This window comes from Betta splendens, chromosome 2, assembly GCF_900634795.4.
Source record: "Betta splendens chromosome 2, fBetSpl5.4, whole genome shotgun sequence".
Taxonomy (NCBI): Eukaryota; Metazoa; Chordata; class Actinopteri; order Anabantiformes; family Osphronemidae; genus Betta; species Betta splendens.
In genome coordinates, this window is record NC_040882.2 from 1757197 (window position 1) to 1775305 (window position 18109).

An 18109-nucleotide genomic window follows, 5' to 3' on the forward strand; every position below is an offset into this window, starting at 1 on the left:
GCTAATTGTAATGTTTTGAGGACATTAGTACTGTCACAAACAAAGTTTTACATTTTCCACACCTAATGTGTTCAGCATGTAAATTTACTGATTGACCAACTTTCCACGCTCACCTGAGGTCATGAAGCGCTCCGCAATCTTTCACTCACTGAATTTTTTTTAGCTTATCTTCTTTTGTGCTGGGTTTTACTGTTCTAATGTCTGTATGAGCTCCACAAAGCAAATTCTTCACAACATGTGTTGATCCGTCATCAGAGGTCATTGGGGTAAAGTGTCTTTAATTAGATTAGCATCACAGCACCTCCCCTCAGCTGTTTACAGTAACATCGTGTGTGCAATTACTACAGTAGGACAATCAGTAATTCACATTAATACCAAAATTAAAATGTGGCTACGCTGTGTGATAACCACAAGCCATAAGTGGTATAACATCAGTCAAAAGGCAGGGCACCTGGTAGGTCAGTGTGCTCTACAGCATCAGTACATTTACCTTTAACTATGAAGGGCATTTTTCTAACTTTATTAGTAGTTTTAACATGCATAAGTAAAAAAGTACATTTTGTACAATGTTGTAGCATTACATACAACATTACACAGAACTGCAAAGCATTATGGGAGGATATTTTGACCTCACATTACTGCAATGTTTCTGTTGTAGTCTGGGTAATCACAGTTGTGCCTCAATTAATTGCAGCAATCCTACTGTCCTAAGAACCAAATGTGACCACAGTCCAATGCTAGAAATATCAGGTGAAGATGAGGTCACAGATTTAAAGAAATAGAGTTCATTGCATTTGTCCTGATGTGAGTTTAGATGACGTGGCCCTCCCCTTTTGGTGATCCTAGGGTACTTTGACTCTGGTGGAGCTCCAGTAGACAGGCTTTGACATGGACAGTTGAACATGACATGTGGGACAGGACTGTTTTCTCCACAGCCACTCTTCTATACACTGCAGAAACAGCAGGAATGTGACAGATGTTACATTTGCCTTCAATATTCAACCTCCAATATCCTGAACACACAGTTTAAGTATAACTTTAAGTGTGTTACCTCTCTATGGAAGGAGTGTGTACACTGCAGTTCTCTGATGCCACCAGCTCCAACATTTAGGTTGTTATGACACATCAAGCACACAGTGTCTGCATCACTCTGTAACACATGAATACAGAGATGTATACTGTACAGGGAGCTCCTCAAAATGAATGAATATTAGTGGTACTTTTATTCCTCTGAATATCTCTAAATATGTTTTAATTGCATCTAATACTTTGAGGAAGCATTTTTAAGATACATTCTAAGCTCAAGTGCACAGCCATGTGAGTTACAGATTTATACTGTAGAACTGTAATTTTTTTTAGGCTTAACACTATAAATGAACTATTCCCTTAAACTCTCCTACTAATGACATGACGTTGCGCCTCCTGAACTGCATTCGTCTCTCGGGAGGCAAAGCTTCTGGGATTGTAGGAATGAGGGAGGGTCTACGCTCGAGAGACGGAGCAGGAACGTCCTGTGGCAGGAGAGGGAGGCGGCGTGAAGAAGAGCGTCGAAGCAAAACCTTCGCTGTCACCGGGGCGCAAGTAGATGAGTGGAGCCGGGAAAGCTGCATGGCTGAGAGTGTGGCCTGGACACAGAGAGGAGGAGGGTTAAGGTAACTGGTTGCTCAGGGTCTCAGAGTTTGTAAAATCCAAGGCAAACAGGTCAGAGAATCTTCTTACTGTCTGGCTGTAACATACATGTATACGTAAATAATACTGTCTGACAAAGTCATGATCATAGTAAATGTTGCGTTGCTCCCCAATGGCGGTAGGAAACCAGATGACTTGGTCTGGTCTTACACAGAAAGCCTAAAGCTATCCGATAGTTGTAAAAATTTTATTAAAAAAAGCTGAAAAAAGATTGTTTTTACTCGCAATCATTTCTATCAGAGTTAAATTCACTTTAATAACAATTTGAACTTTGTGTCTCTTATTATTATTTACTTTCCAGAGCAACAATGGCAAAGATTACAAGGTTAAAGCCTTGTTAAAAGCCTGGCAGGCTGTGCTTCTGGTTAACACCCACTACACTAGAGCACTTTAAACCAACCAAACTGCTCCTTGTAGCCTGAGATTGGAACTGGAGAAGCTCAAATCCAAATCAGGACAACAACACTTATTTTCTTTCCACTTTATTGATTGAGATTTTTTCTCATACTGTAATTTACTAAAGTAATCTTCCTGTAAATGCAGCTTGATCACCCCTCTATTAGACATTTAAAAGTCTTTGAAGATTTAAACATCCAAATACGAAAATCCTGTGACTCAAGGAGGCTCAAGGGCACAACTCATAACAAGTCACAAGTCATACTCAGTCCCACACACCTGGAACAGATAGAGTCCTTAGACATACACTTCAATAAATAAATCAAATGTTCATCTATAATATCAATAATATCAATGTGCACATTTGTTAATGTACTTTGCTGCTGGTTTTCCTACCGGACACGGCAGAGATGCCCGATGGTCACTCCTACTTGGGACTGATTCTTCTGAGCTGGTTCTGCTGTTAGCCTGTTGCCCCTCTGTCACCCTGTCCTCCTCTTCTTCTCCAGAGTTTGTCTGTTGTCGTCCCCCTTTGTAAAGCCGCACCCATGCGCTGAAGACCCTAGGATCTTCATCATCAACCTCCTCCTCTCCCCCCTTCTCCTCTCCTCTAAAAAGACTCAGGTCCTCTGTGTCTGAAAACACCTCAGCTTCATCTGAATTCATTGAGAGGAACTTTGTGAAGCTAATGAAGCAGATAACTTATACTGTACAAATGATCCACGTCACAGAAACCAATGGAAGCTATGCCGGAGAATATGTGCTATCTTCATCCATCAGTAAAATACAAATCAAACCAAGTTGCTGACAACTTCAATTGTTCAATTCAGTCAGCTTTGTGAGCTATGTTTAAGAGCAGGTTCAGCAGGAAGAGGAGAAAGAGACATTGATGAATTAGCTAAGTATCAGACACATGTGTCCACTTCCCAATCACTCTCTGCTTCATCTGGGTCCACACAAATTAAAATTAAAATCCCCCAAAGGCGGTTCTTCCATCCATCCACTCTGGCTTCCTTCTCTTGTCCTCTTCATCTCTTTGTGGTGGTTTCTTTTCCGCCTTCTGTCTGTTTGTGTAGCCTAATCTACTGAGACAGAGCCTGAGGAGATTACGCTTGGCTTACGTATGCATCTGTGTCACATGAGGTAACAGGTAACACTGCAGAGACAGGTCAGGCATTTGTTCATCCAGCTGGCAGGTTAAATGATCTACTCAGTGTTTTTAACAGTTTCACGTCTTATTTTAGTTTTTATCATTATACAAAAACACAGTTTCTTTCATTCTCTATTCAGAAATAATTTTCCTCACACTTTTCCATCACATTCCAGTGGCAAAAGTGGTCATCTTGACTGGATGGATATTTTGCTATTTTGTTTTATGAAATTAAGGCAGAGTTTCTTAATCCTGGTTAGCTATTGAAGCAAGCAGGAAAAATAAAAGCTCTGAATGCGATATGTATCCCACATATACACACTATGTACAGTATGACCCCATAATAATGCTACTGAACAAAGGGTTAGTTCTTAATTCCAAGTGTGTTCATTCCAATTCCTTTACATTGTGTGTTGAGGTGCTGTGTTGTCTGCAGGTTTGTAAATTGCTTCAAAATCACTTCAAAATCACCAGAGCTCCACAGAGGATCGGTAGGGTCCACTTTGGCCACATAGAACTGTAAAGGAACCAAAAAAGCACTTGAACCTAAAAAGTCAGTGTTAGATATTTTAATAAAGCACAAGAAGGCATCAACAGGTGAAGATAGGTGATAGGAGGCTGTCTCAACTTCTCAGTCTGTGACAGATCAAAATGTGGAATGCTTGACTTACTGTAGTTACAGAGGAAGAGTTGAAACCAATGATTAAAGGAGGTTGTAGTTCTTTAGGTGAGTAGGGAAGCCGTTCAGAGCCAGAGGGAGATGATGAGTCATTTACTGGAAGTTGGTGAAGAGACCTATGCATAGTAACACATAAAAAGAATTAAACCAGAGGAAGTTCAAAATGTAAAAAGTAGGGTGACAAGCAATAAATCAATGGTCAAATAGTCCTCGGTGAAAGATAACATTCCAATGGTGCAGTCGGACGTATTTCCTGTGCTGTACTTTAACTTCCGGTTTTGAGGCGGGGGGGGGGGGGAGTGCAACCTACAGTGTAAACATAACGTTATCTAGCCTTTAGCTCATGTTGCTAATCAGCCTTTAGAGCCGACATTACAGGTTCAGAATGGGTACGTGTTGTTTTTTTTTCAGTCAGAGTCACCGCATTTAATGACGCAAATAAAGTCCAGCGTCACATATTCATTAATAGTTTGAAATCTGCCAAATGCCATGAGTTTCTCTGTGAACCTATACGAACCAAACTCCATTGAAAACATGCCATTCTGACAGTAATTCAATTAATAGATTGAATTGAAGTTTAGGCTATTAATTAATAGCCTAAACTTGCAACCTATAGTGAAGCCGTAGCAGGCGTTGTGTAATTCGGCACACAGTATATTCAACTTAACAACGATTGTTCTATTAAATGTAGCAAAGCGTAAGAGCGTGGTTGATAGATTTGGTAGCTCATTGTCAATTAAAATTATAATTAAACACACGTGAATGTTTCCTTCAGCAATGTACCAACTGTAAAAGTAGTGGTTCAAATATATTTACTGTGTAAACAGGGTGCTTACAATTAGAACCTGTCCGTGTTACTTTTTTATAGTGTGTGTTTAACCGTTGTTCATTATTTTCTTGTCCTGTGTTTGTGGACCTCCGTTCAAATAGAAGTATGGCCTTTACTGCAGCAGAGCCACGTGTGTTTGTTTCATTATCACATTACACAGACATAGACTCACCCAGGGTCTCCTGGTGATAAACAGCCGGAGTAATTGACAAAGCAACATTTCTTCAACTACACTTTTTAGAGATGTTAGGGATTCAGCTTAGAACTCTGTACTGACCTTTGCCTTTGTAGCTTTGAAAAACTGGACTCATGCTGGACTGTGGTCTGTGTTGACCAGCCTGCCTTTGGGCTCATTTTTACCCCTTACAGACTAATGTCATGTCTGAGCTGTAGTTGGGACTGGAATAATGAAACTTTTTGAAAGTTTCACAAGTGTAAATATATGTAATAATGTAACAGTACAATTTATGTTTATTAGTAGTAGTATGATTCTTTTGTTTGCGTGCCAAATGCACTTTGACACATTACTTTCTGCATTACTTTCTGCAGTGTTAGCATACAAATATAACCTCCCTACACTTGTAATCCACCTTCATCGATACCAGCGTCATGTTCTGCTACAGCTCCATCTCTTGTTACTGTCAGTAAAATAAATGTGGCTTTTCCATCCCCAGCTTTGATCCCTATGTCGCCCCTGCATCTCCTCGTCCCTCCACTCCGGCTGCTGACGGCAGCGATGTGGCAGATTGCTCAGAAGCAGAGCATTAGGCATTATGGGATGCTGGTAGACTTTGTTTCCTTGGTAACCAAGGCAGTCCCGCAGTTGTTGACAGACAGGCAGAGGAGTGTGCTGGTTCTAGCCCTGAGGGCCAAGGTCAGTGTTCCACTAAAGAGCAGTTTTCATAAGGCAGCCACATTTAATGACAAATCTGTTGAAACATGCCTAAAGTAAAGTTGAATCCTCCTCAGTTCAAATTGAAAATGCATTATTTTGTTAACATAATATTTTGTTATAAAAATCAGGATTTATTCATCCGTTAGTGGCAGAGTATAACAAGTATAGCATATGGTTTTTCTATATCTGTTTGAGAAAAGGTGACGCTCTCTGATCTGGAGCAACATGAGATCCGTGCTCATTTGGACAGGATCGTTTTAGCGTCTGAAGCAAAGGTGAGGTTTTTTTACAAGCTTGAAAAAACTGACACTTACATTATACAATAAAGCAAAGACTTATATGTGCTAAAATAACAATCATTAGATCAAACATACTCTCCATAGCTTAATAGTATTTCACAGCATCTACATACAGAGTTATAGAAATGTGACCGTTTCTCTGTGTTCTCTTAGCAGCTAGATGAAGACATAACTGAACAGGATTCTCTTCTGTGTACTCTGAGTGAGCTGAGTTCAGAAGCCAGACGGTGCCTTTTGCAAGTCAGTGCTGCTTTGGACCCCATAATAAATCAGAAGCCATCAGAATGTAAACTATAGGAACGTGTTGATGATGTTGTTTTATTCCTCAGGATGCATTTAACCAGAGTTTTGACTCGGCGCTGCTGTCCCTTATGTCTGACTTTCTGTCCAGGATAGAGCAGATGTTCCCAGTACCAGACTTCAAACAGGTTCTCTGTGTATTCTTCCTCACATAAACACTGTTGCTTTGTGTGTAATCTAAACGTTGACATAGATACGTACATCCATCATTATACACTGGTTGAGTTTAGTATCATTAGTAAATGCTTGTACCAAGCTGGTACAAGCTGGTTACCACGTGAAAATATATCACACATTTGAATTATGAAACAGTATGAGATGGTCTTAGCCTTTGGGTGTTGTATGTACATATGCATGGTGCATGCTGGAACACATATAGTTGTGAGGTTCTCTTGTTTCATGCATTTGTGTGATGTTTCTACTTTCTACTTTGACAACTGATGGAACCTTTGAGTGTATTCCCTTATCTGAAGTTAGCTGTAACTCTGAATCTAAAGACAGCAGCAAAGTCAATTATGATATTTTTTCTTCAGTATTTTTGGCTGTATTATTACTCTGGCTGCAGTGCACTTTAAAGGTTTTTTCTCTTACTTCTGTGGCTCCTCAGGCTGCTCTGTGGCTTGATGCTGCTCCCAGTGGCCTGTTAAACTGTCTGCAGAACACAGACAAGGAGGAGCTAAAGGAGCTCCTGACCAGTCCAACCTGCTCAATGGGTCAAGCTACCACCACAGGTACTGTAAAGGATTAAGTGCTTCTTCTCTTCTTCTGGTTTTAACAGACGTCTTGTCTTTCCTTTTATTATTATTATATTGATGATGATGTTGATGATTATTGTATTATTATTATTATTATTATTATTATTATTATTATTATTATTATTATTATTATTATTATTATTATTATTATTATTATTATTATTATTATTATTATTATTTCTTCAGTGGGTTCTGACACAGAGAAGATCCTTCTCTCTGCCTTCACCAAACTGACCAACCCAGACCCTCCTCCTGCTAACTCGGTGGACCAATCTGACCATCTACCTGAGGTGGTTGACACTACCCAGTTGAATGTGGATCTGGTCAAAGTGGAGGTGGTGGTGATGACGACAGAGGAGGAACAGGAACAAGGAGAGGTGTTGACACTTGATCAGGACGTGTTTGATCAGAATTCATCAGAGGGAGGAGACGATTGTCCAGTCACACCTGTGTTCAAGTGAGGCTCTGTTCTCTGCTTTTTGCGCTCCATAGGTCCACACACAAACAGTATTCAGTAAGTCTTTGATGTCAGGTGCCACTTCTTTGACTTCACTTTGTGTGATAATTTTTTAGGTTGAAAAACTGTCCTGAAAACTCTGCAGACCAATTAAGGAAAACAGGTAATAAACACAAACATATCATGAATTGAACAACACTTGACATTTTCTCCAGTAGTTTCTATTTTAATCCACAGCTTCTCCATCTGATCAGCCGTGTTCCATGGTCACAGCCAGCCCTCTTCACAACATTTCCCATAATGCTCAGCAGCGGGTGGCACACAAGTGTCCTCAGTGTGGCAAATGTTACATCTACCGTTCTCAGGTGACGTTACATCCACCTTTCAACCTACCCTCATCCTCTACTTGTTTTCTATTTTTGTTGCTTAAGATGAGTAGTAAATAAACATTAAACCAGATCTGTCATTTATTGACCTGTTTCTCCCTAGGTGGTTCGTCACCTTCGGACCAATAAGGCCTGCAGTTCAGCATCAACAACTTCAGGAGCTGTGAACCTACAAACTCCACCTGGTGGTTGCGAGAAGGACCCTCGCCCCCCAGAGCCCTTACTCCCAGACTCCCGGCGCCACAGAACAAACGCTTGCTTCCAGTGCAGTAATATCTTTAAAACCAAAGCTGAGCTGCGGTCGCACCAGCGCTGCCACAGAGCTCGCCCAGTTTACCAGTGTAGCCAGTGTGACAAGAAGTTCCACCATTTATCCAGTCTCACTAATCACAAGCAGACACACCTGGATAGAGGTGGGTTTACCTGTAGCAAGTGTGATAAGGTGTTTGAGTCGGCCAAACAGAGAGATTCCCACAGGCTGCATCACCGGCTGCCGCAACTTAGCTGTACGCTGTGTGAGAAAACGTTCAGGTGCCAGACCCAGCTGCTCCGACACCTGCAGACCCACTCTGTGGAGGGAGCTGAGCCCAGTTACAGGTGCCGCTTCTGTGACGATGCCTTCTCAGGTAACTTAGATGAAGTGGAGTCACTGACTGTCAGCCTTCACACCCATCCACACTTGTGTTTGTGTTCTCCCCATCAGGAGTCACTCAGCTCCGTATCCACCAGCGCACGCACACGCCCCGCTCGCACCAGTGCAACCAGTGCAACAAGACGTACAGCTCGCTCACTGGCCTCAGCTCCCACCAGCTGACCCACACCACAGAGAGCCGCTTCTTGTGTCCACAGTGTGGGAAACGCTTCAAGACCCGGGATGGCTTGGAGGGCCATCTAAGGACGCACACCGGGGAACGGCCCTACCGCTGCCCCTACTGCCCTAAGGCTTTCACCGCGCTCGCTGGGCTCAATGTGCACGTGCGCGTGCACACTGGGGAGCGGCCGTATGTCTGCACAGTGTGCGGGAAGGGCTGGACGTGTGGAGGCGACCTGCAGAAACACATGAGGACCCACACGGGTGAACGCCCATATGTGTGCCAGGAATGTGGCAAGGCTTTCTCCATGTCCTGTCACCTGACTGAGCACCGACGGATCCACACCGGTAAGAAACAAACACAGGTGGTTCAACAGTGATCACACTGAGTGGAGCTTTATGAAGGTAGGCCTGAAATGATTCCTCGATGTCTTTACAGAGATTACTCGTGCATGTCTGTGGGATGGAGCATTTGCAAGGCTCTGCTCAGTTTGTGTGTGTGAGTGTGAGAGTTAATGGGATAATGAGAAGTAGTGTAAAGCGCTTTATATGTATTACCAATAAATATAAACTGTACTCCTTGTGTTCACATAATAACTTTAACGTGACTTTAGTAAGAAAAGGTAATATGAGCATAAACTAAAACCTATATATTCACATTTGAAGTGTAAATTAGATCTGTTCCTCTTTTCAGAGTGATCAGAAGTCATACAATATTTACTGTACTGTACTGTTTGGCTAGTTCCTTCGCTCATTGATTGTTTGTGTTGGTTCACCTTTGACTTCCAGACTCATTTTAATGCTGCTTTCTCTCTGTGTGGTAAAGGGGAGAAGCCATTCTCGTGTCCAGAGTGCGGTAAATGCTTACGGAGAAAGTTTGACCTGAAAATCCACATGTTGTCCCACGGCAGCGTCCGTCCCTATGCCTGCGTCTACTGCCCCAAGAGCTACACCCGCAGGAGTCACTTCAACAGACACCTGCTGACGCACCGGACTGCTCCCAGCGACGCGGAGGTGGAGGTGGCTGACAAGGCCTGAGCCTTCAGCTCCTCTGTTACTGTCCGTAAAAGAACGGCTACAGTGTTCAAATGTTGTGACTTGTTATGTCAATACGACCCAATGTCTGATTCATTGTGTAAGAGGCTGTTAAATAAAAAGCTGTGAATCTGTACCATTTTGAATGTTGAAGTCAATGGAAGCAGTTTAATCAAAACTTTATCTGAATAGCAGCGAATCTGGATGTTGTTTTTTTTATTTGATTATTGTGATGATGAAATCATTGACTTGGCATGATCTGTCTCACTACTCTGATCTTAAAGTGACCAATAATCCCTAATAATCAGATCAGTGGTTGAACCCAGATACATGAGTGCTCACAATGCTTCATGTTCATCAGAGGATGGAGGAACATGTATTAGCTGCGATGTAGATGTGAATGTAACTTTAATTCAATGTGTAGGACTTTACAGATAAGTAAGGACTCACTCAGTACATAGTAAGCCGATAAACATGGAGCTGTTCTAGAAACAGTCACTTTCCTCACACATGGCGGCTCTGAGCCTTGGATTCAGCCCAAACAGCTTGTCCCTCATCACCTTATGATGAAACTTGGAGCAAGAGGATCAGGAATATGACAATATGACATTTATTGATACATCAAGTTTAAAGTGATTCTTTTTTAAGCTCTGCATTCTGTGACTTGCTCTATGTGTCACCGGACTTTTAAAAACAGTCACTGTAAGGGTTTATCTCGTCAGGCTTTATTGGTGAGTTTATCAGCGCTGTGTTCCCTGACAGGGCAGGAGATGATGAGTGTCGTTATGCGTCGTCGCCTCCCGTCTTCTCGATGACCTTCTTCAGCCACTTGGTCAACCTGAACAGGTGAGTGTAGAAGCCGTACTTTCCATCTCTGTCGCAGCCCTCGCCCCATGACACGATGCCCATCTGGTACCAGCGGTTCTCTGCCGGGTACTACAACAAGTTCATCAAGGCAATCATGATGACAAAGATAAGACCCACGTCCACTGTAGCTCTAACAAAAAACACTCCACAGGCTTCCAAGCCCTAGTCTCACATGCTAACATTTTTGTTAAGAAGTAGAACAAAATATACTTAAAAGTACAAATATCATTATTGTCTTTTAACTGCGTCACATTAATGCTATGAATAATAAATATTGGTAAAATAAGCCGGTTTTTATTCAGTATGTGTTTTATAATTTTATATAGTAATTCACTATACTGAGTGCCTTGTGTTTGTGATCCTTGTTTTTATATTACAACTTGTTCTAACTCTAAGGAGCTGATTTTCCTGTTTTGTCTGATTGTCAGGCTTCATATATTTGTTAACGCCTCCTTGTGTGGTGATTTTTAAATTATGATTTACCTCAAAACATTATAATACAGAACATTAATAGACACTACACATTTTGTTTTATCTTCTTTCCATCTTGTATTCTTTAAAAAACACATAATAAAAGAACGTGAACGTGATTACAGTTCAGTTTGACTGACGGTGTGTTTACTGCCTCAAACTGTGTCCACAGAACCATTAGACATGTTTGACTAGAGCCATGTATTATTACCTTCATCACAAACGGTCCCCCGCTGTCTCCTTCACAGGCGTCGCCACGCTTTTCATCTTCTGGTTTATAACCTGCAACACAAACAGGCATACTACAGAGGAAACTACAGCAGGTAGAACTGTGACGTTTTATCTGCCTGTGCCCAGTCACACGTTGTACCTCTGAGTATTACAGTAGACCAGTCCCTCTGATACTGTCTCTGCGATATGTTTCCACATGAGTGTAGCTTTAATATCACTTCCACTGTACGTGAAAGTGTGAAAGTGGCTCTAGTTGCACCATTACCAGAAACGTAGTATCAATCATAACCATGAATGAAGTCATGGCTTTTTTAGTGCACAATTACATTTGACATGAATACTACAGTATATGTGAAGTAGAAGTTTGGTGATTTCACTGTAAACTCAAGCTCATCTTCAACATGATTCATTGTTTTCACCATGAATCATTGCACAGACGTCACTATTTTCCATATATGTTAGTAGATGAGTTTTATTCACTGGGGACCATGAATGCTTTAGCTGTCAATGCCTCTATATGTATGGAGGTATGTAGATGTTTTACCAGCGCAGAACATGTTGTCCGTGACCTTGACCGATGTGGAGCCGCGGCAAGTGTCCTGGTCCACTATTGGTAAATGGATCTGTTGTAGGACTGTGGGTAAATTTCTTGATAATGGGTTCCAGGTTTCCTTCAGGTTCCCCCAACCACTCACTCGTCCCTTATAGCCTTCAGTCATCAGACTGTGGGCAGAGAAGCATATTAGTCAACTCCAAAACAACATCCAGGTAAGGTCCCTGGGGTTGACCCATGTGGACTTATTTCTTCTAAAGGTAGCTCCATCAGTCTGAGAAAAGCTGATGCAAATGGATCCATCAGTTTTGTCTACCTAATGAGCTAAAGATGTCTAGATGATCAACAGAAAACCTCAACAAAGTGATTGCAGAAGTAGGAGCCAAGTGAAAAGCAGCTTTGTTTTCTAAGTTTAAATCTTTAAATCAGTTTTAAGGTTCATTACGAGAAAAGCTTTCTTCATAATTCTCAGTTAACACTTGCTCTGCAGCTCAACTTTGTAGTTAAATTAATTCAAACAGTCAAAATTATCTAAATGTTGGTGGTATTATGTTTATGGTGAAAGCTGCTGCAGCATAATAACAAAGCACTCTCAGAATTATAGGCCACTCCTATAGTCTAAAGTCGCATATCTGTCTTAATGACAGCAAACCCTGTGGAGACCCAACTTTCAACATCAGAAAACTGGTTTAAACATTCAGATTAGCCTTTTTCTGAGACAAACTAAGAATGGATCTGTTTGTTCAGAACCTGTGTTCTTACATCTGGGCCACTTGCTTGGTGGGCAGGCAGATAGGTGCGATCTCGTCTGTAAAAGTAACGGGTCGTCTCAGGTGCAGCAGAGCAATGTCACGGTTCAGGTTTTGCATCCAGTTGTATTTGGGATGCACGATGATTTCATCAATGGCCACAATCTTCTCAGTGCCTCGCTCAAACCTTGAGGATAAAGGAGACATACAAAACACAGTGATCATCACGCTAGCATTCAGATGAGCAGACAGCAGCAGTGGATGCACATAGAGATGGAAGCCTGTCACCACGCTACTTTTTCCTTCCTCTGAGTTAACTCTGTCTGTTATTTTGATTATGTTTTTTCTCTAATAAAATATATAAATAAATATATCTGATTTACATAAAGGAAGAGATCTAAAGCGTTGCGTGGCAGCAAATCTAAATTTGGATCCAGATTCTACCTGTTTTTCTATGAGTCTTCATCGTCGTAATAATAAAAAGCAGCACACATGACTAATCCATGTGCTGACTACTGGTGGCTGTGTTGATGTGGCCCATTTTTGTCTTCCAGCTCTGAACGAATTTAATGTGGAAGCTGATAAAATAAAATCTAATAAAATCCTTTCTCAGTTTTTGTGTTGTAAACGAAAACACATTTTTTGACACTGGCTGCAGATACAGGACAGATATTGAACATCTCGGAAGGATCATCGGTGCATAACAAACTCAGCTGAGCCTCACTGGCTCCATAGAGGCTGCAGAATTCCTTCTGAGCTATTCTGTAAAGCAACTGAGCTCCAAATTGTTAAAATTAACCTGAAATAGCTTGTCTTGTGTTTGCCTGTGAATAGAAGTTACTGTAAATCATGTGCACAAGCTTTCTGCCTGTGTTAGCTGAGGGCTTACTTGGCTCTGTTGTGTTTTCCTAGTCGGACCAGAATGTCATCGCTGGTGAAGTTCTTGTTCCAGGGCGGGTAGAGGATGCAGTGAGCTGCCGTGAGGATCCACTGGTCACTGATGAGGCTGGCTCCACACAGCAGCTCTTGTGGACTGCGCTTATACAGCATCACCTGCCTGCAAGCAGAACATGTTCCATTCACATCGAGAGTCAGGTTATGACGCCGTATGTAAACTCTTGGTACCACGCCTGTGTTGTGGTTACTATAGCGACAGTTTGTGGTGATGTGGTTACCATGGTGCTGAGGCCACCTCTGCGTCGTCCCCTCCAACAATGCGACTTTCTCTGTACGACTCCAACAGTTCATGCTCCTTTGCATCCGTTTTGCTTTTCTTCTCAAAGAGGGGGCGCTCACCACACACTGTGGCACATTACATCAGTAGGATGAGTTACTTTAGCAGTGGCCCTACCAGTTACAGTGTTAGTCAGTAAACTAAAGGTCTAGTGCTCGCTTATATATCCTTTAAACTTTCAATTAACCCGTTAGAATCAGCTAACCCAGCTGTAAATAAAGTAACCAGTCATCGGTTATGACCTCTGCCATTGATTTATATAATTGGTAAACACTCCACTAAGGACGTACCACTCTCTCCTTGTCCAAAGCTTTGAGGATTGAACAAGGCTTTTCTAGGGGCGGTTATGACAGAGCGCTCCCTGGCCTGAGTCTCTCCTGTCGCCTCGGCCTCCAGTGGATCCTCTGGGAACAGGAAGGATCAATAAAAAGATGGGAGGCATGTGGAAGCAGCCACTGACTAATATCCTTTGGCCTTGTGCTTGGTTCTTACCACACAGCTCTACATCACAGTAGTCGATCGTCACGTTCCCAGAAACCTCCACGTAGCACCAGGGGCCTTCAAGGTCCTTGTCAGGGTTACGGCACTTGTTGTCCTTTAGCATGACCTCGGGGATGAACTCCTTGCCTCGACTCAGAGCCACCGCCTGTGGTGATGACCACTGCAAGCAGGGATAGCCTCGCAGGGTAACATCCAAGTTCCCGCTGTAGTCTACACCATACCTGGGCAGACAATCTCGATTATGAATGCGTCTAGGAGCCACAGTGGGCGGGACAAAGACCTCGCCTGAAAGGAGGGGAAACAAAGAACAAAGTCTAGTTTTAGAATCTGATGTCATTGTTCAGTACAAATGACCCACAGTGCAAGTGCTTGTGTATCTATTTTTTTTTTTTGTCATTTTAATTTGTATGTACTTTAGTATTTGTTTTCTTGCCTTTTTCATGTTCTGCTACTGTAACATGTAAATAACCCCTCAGTGGGATGAAAATAAAGGTCTGTCTTGTCTAGTTTTATCTTGCTCTGCTGTATGGGGAAAATGGTGAATATGCCTTTTACTGCTGGCTGTGGTGATCAGTAGCACTGGTGGATACTTGCCACACTTTGGGACCCTGCAGGTCTCTTTCTGCACAGTGGGGTCTTGGGTGTAGCACCAGGGTCCTTCTGGACGGTTGTCAGGGTTTCGGCAGAAGTTCTCCTTCAGGATGCTGTTGGGCTCCGAGACATTAAACTCTCTGCAGACACGTAAACAAAGATAGACATCCTCAGAGTTGGTCGTTGATGGGGTCGTGTGATACATGTTAGTATTAGCTGTTTAAGTGTTTTTCATAGTTTGGAATTTTGAAGGTCGGTTCATATAAATGCATCTAATTTAATTCAATTAAATTCATTCATCCATCCATCTTCCGCTAATTCTCATTTGTGGGGTCGCGGGGGTGCTGGAGCCTATCCCAGCTGGCTATGGGCGAGAGGCGGGGTACACCCTGGACAGATCGCTAGTCCATCACAGGGCCACACATATACAAACAACCATGCACACCCACACTCACACCTAGGACAATTTTAGAGTGACCTATCAACCTCACGCATGTTTTTGGACCGTGGGAGGAAGCCGGAGAACCCGGAGAGAGAACCCACGCAAACACGGGAAGAACATGCAAACTCCACAAAAAAGGCACCTAGTCCGACTCTGGGAATCGAACCCAGGGTTCAATTCAATTCAATTCAATTTTAAAAACAATTACACAAATCAATGTAATGAAGGGAATTACCCTTCGTCATTTATATTTTTACAATAAATGTTTTAGTTGGTTGGTCACCTCATGATGGGATGTGGGAAGCTGTGCTTCCAGTATTGACACTGTCTTCCTGATTTTGTGATGTTGACATGTCCTTCATAGTTCATGCCTTTACCAGAAATGCAGTGGCCTGAAAACCCAAACACACTGTCAGTGTGAGCGTACTCAGATCAAATGAACCAGAGTTTACATTTAGTCAATTTACCTGCAATACATTGTCTGATGGTGTTGATGTTCACTGATTTTCTTGACAGCTGGTTTCCTTTACAGTCTGTGGAGAAGGTAGAGCAGTTGGAGTTGTTCATTCTGGACTTTGTTCATGTTTGATTTAAACACCATATTAAAAATAACGTTAAAAATGAAGCTGCTGTGCTGCGTGTCACGGCTGCACAAATGTTTGTCAGACCAGAACTGAGGTTGAAGGAAATAACAAAACCATCTACTCAGCTCATTACAGTTTCACCTCATCAATCATACAGTCGTACATAATACAGTCATAATAACTGCTCACAACACACTTCCTGTCTGATTAGACAACTGCACTTACCAATGTATTTGGTCCAGAATTTTTCCTGGAGGAGAAAGTTTTTATGATTAGACTGTAGACTTACAATCATAATCATACAGTCATGTGACGATCAAGTTAGAAAATAAGAGAAGTGGAGTCATACAGTTTTATCTGGCTGCTCAAACACTTCTCTGGCTTCTTCATGGTCACAGATTTCCTCAATGCATTCTCTCTCCAGGTTCCCTGATGTATGAGAAACGTAAGTTTGTGTAAACCTTGTTCTGTTTTTCCATTTGACTGTGAGCCCTTCGGCCTCCAATGAAAAACAATGTGACAATTAAAAAGGTGGCAATATGTTCAACACACTAAATTGTTTTAAAATATTGTTTTTCAGGGTTGAAATAAAATTACCTTTAAATTTTTTAAAAATTACTTCCCTCTGTTGATTAACCGAGAGACTACAGGTGGCACAGACTCATTTTATGAAATCAATAAATCTTAGAACTAAACAGGAACAGAACATGGACGGTTGCCTTCATGTACTCAGGCAGATACATGTACATCACCTGGTTTCAACTCCTCGAACAGTTGATTGGCTCTTCGGTTCCGGACCAAAACCTGTGAGGCCAGCTGACTATTGAGGAAAACTAGAGAGAAACATTTCACAGTATTTTCACTTACTGTCACTGCTGAGTGCTGACACCTACTTTAAGTAGTATTTCAGTGTTGTATCATGTCAGTTTAGTTTATACCTACTGCATATGTTCAGTGTAAAATCCTTCTTTTAGACATATCTCACGTTTTGGTGCTGATTATTGTAGTTAATATACTTTACACGCTAGAGCTGGTCCACGTCACTTTTTAAATCGACTCAAGGCGCAGATGTAGAAAGTGAGTGAGTTTGTTTTTTCCTCCAGATTTAAGGCAGGATTAGAAAACATTAATTATGATCCTACATATTATTACCAGCGCTGCCACCATCTGTCACTTGCCCTGCTTATACTTTCATTTACCTCTATTAACTGTAAACAGCACAAAATACGGAGCATAAACTGCTGTTACTGTTACTTCTGTGTTTGTTCTCTATTTTCACTATCACTAGTACTTCTACTGTGACTTTACTTGTGTTCAGTAGTAAGAAGCATATAATAATCATTGCTCGTACCATGGTTGGCCAGGCAGCTGTGCAGCAGGAACAGCAGCAGCAGAGCCACTGGTTTAGATGTCGGTTCCACCATGATTGGACCTACAAGCAGTCGCTCAGACCTCGGCAGAATCCTTTCTCAGTGTGTGTTTGTGTCTGGGCCTCACTGCTCAGGGAGTATTGACCACCAGGTCAAAGTTTGACTTAGTCAGCGTGTTGGATCAGACGTGTTTACTTTGACTCAACAGGCAACAGATGTTCCTGATGTGACTTATGAACTGCAGAGATGGCACGTATGAGTAGCCACTTTATTAATACAGCTTATATATATTTAAATATATCTGTGTCTGGCTGTACACATTTTACTGATTAGCAACAAATGGCATCTGTCTGGGTTTAGTTAGTACCTTGAGACTCTATTGTTAATTGATCCAACTGCCCCACGTTAAACTGTTTATTATGAAAGAGAACAAATTGTTCCCACTGTTTATCAGAGCTGTTTAACGCAGCAACATGGCATCTTAAGCATTTCCACCGTGTGGAGTACATGTACAAAACGGTTGGTTGGTTTGGTGAATGACCTGCTCTAGTTTACTTCACTTTCCCAACATTCCTACTTTTTAAAGCATATTGTACAAGAGAGGGGGAAAGGTTAAAGGGTAGTTGATGAGTAGGATAACACCAGTTACCTAGAAACATATGCAGTAGAGTTGGTTTGAACTTGAAATGAAGCCAGGAGTGTGCAGGTGTTCAGGTTATAATGGGAATGTGATGACTGGTCTGTTCCCTGATAGATGTGCTGCTATTGGAGGCTTTCGACCAATGACGACATACGTCCTACAGTGAGGTACCTGACTTACCATGGTTACCTTGGA

At 41.9% G+C, this 18109-nt stretch overlaps 3 protein-coding genes across 7 annotated transcripts; 1 reads left to right on the forward strand and 2 right to left on the reverse strand.

Annotated features, from left to right (window-relative positions):
• Positions 1-238: 238 nt before the first annotated feature.
• On the reverse strand, positions 239-5185 carry si:ch211-207l14.1 (E3 ubiquitin-protein ligase RNF181 homolog). Of its 4 annotated transcripts, XM_029134789.3 has the most exons (6): positions 4916-5185; positions 3907-4030; positions 2482-3752; positions 1401-1625; positions 1052-1150; positions 239-950 (listed from the first exon to the last, which is right to left on the reverse strand). In XM_029134789.3, exons 3-6 carry the CDS (start codon positions 2749-2751, stop codon positions 843-845), a joined length of 702 nt encoding a protein of 233 aa, XP_028990622.1. In that variant the 5' UTR covers positions 2752-3752; positions 3907-4030; positions 4916-5185; the 3' UTR covers positions 239-842. The 4 variants fall into 4 exon arrangements, with proteins under 4 accessions (XP_028990622.1, XP_028990630.1, XP_028990613.1 ...); XM_029134797.3 differs by lacking the exon at positions 4916-5185 and having other exon boundaries at positions 1509-1625; positions 3907-4162; XM_029134780.3 differs by lacking the exon at positions 4916-5185 and having other exon boundaries at positions 3907-4161.
• On the forward strand, positions 4187-9815 carry LOC114845740 (zinc finger protein 431-like). 2 transcript variants are annotated; one of them, XM_029134126.3, is made up of 12 exons: positions 4187-4303; positions 5418-5617; positions 5839-5913; positions 6091-6177; positions 6267-6365; positions 6845-6968; positions 7179-7449; positions 7566-7612; positions 7687-7814; positions 7939-8461; positions 8539-8994; positions 9473-9815. In XM_029134126.3, the coding sequence occupies exons 1-12, from the start codon at positions 4300-4302 to the stop codon at positions 9682-9684; spliced, it is 2226 nt and encodes a 741-aa protein (XP_028989959.1). In that variant the 5' UTR covers positions 4187-4299; the 3' UTR covers positions 9685-9815. The 2 variants fall into 2 exon arrangements, with proteins under 2 accessions (XP_028989959.1, XP_028989968.1); XM_029134135.3 differs by having other exon boundaries at positions 6094-6177.
• A 453-nt stretch (positions 9816-10268) lies between these two features.
• f2 (coagulation factor II (thrombin)) lies at positions 10269-17413 on the reverse strand. Its single transcript, XM_029134240.3, has 15 exons — positions 17256-17413; positions 16657-16737; positions 16254-16333; positions 16130-16154; positions 15788-15853; positions 15604-15712; positions 14882-15018; positions 14279-14572; positions 14077-14190; positions 13728-13854; positions 13442-13609; positions 12566-12739; positions 11795-11973; positions 11231-11301; positions 10269-10617 (listed from the first exon to the last, which is right to left on the reverse strand). Exons 1-15 carry the CDS (start codon positions 17326-17328, stop codon positions 10465-10467), a joined length of 1851 nt encoding a protein of 616 aa, XP_028990073.1. The 5' UTR covers positions 17329-17413; the 3' UTR covers positions 10269-10464.
• Between the last annotated feature and the right edge of the window lie 696 nt (positions 17414-18109).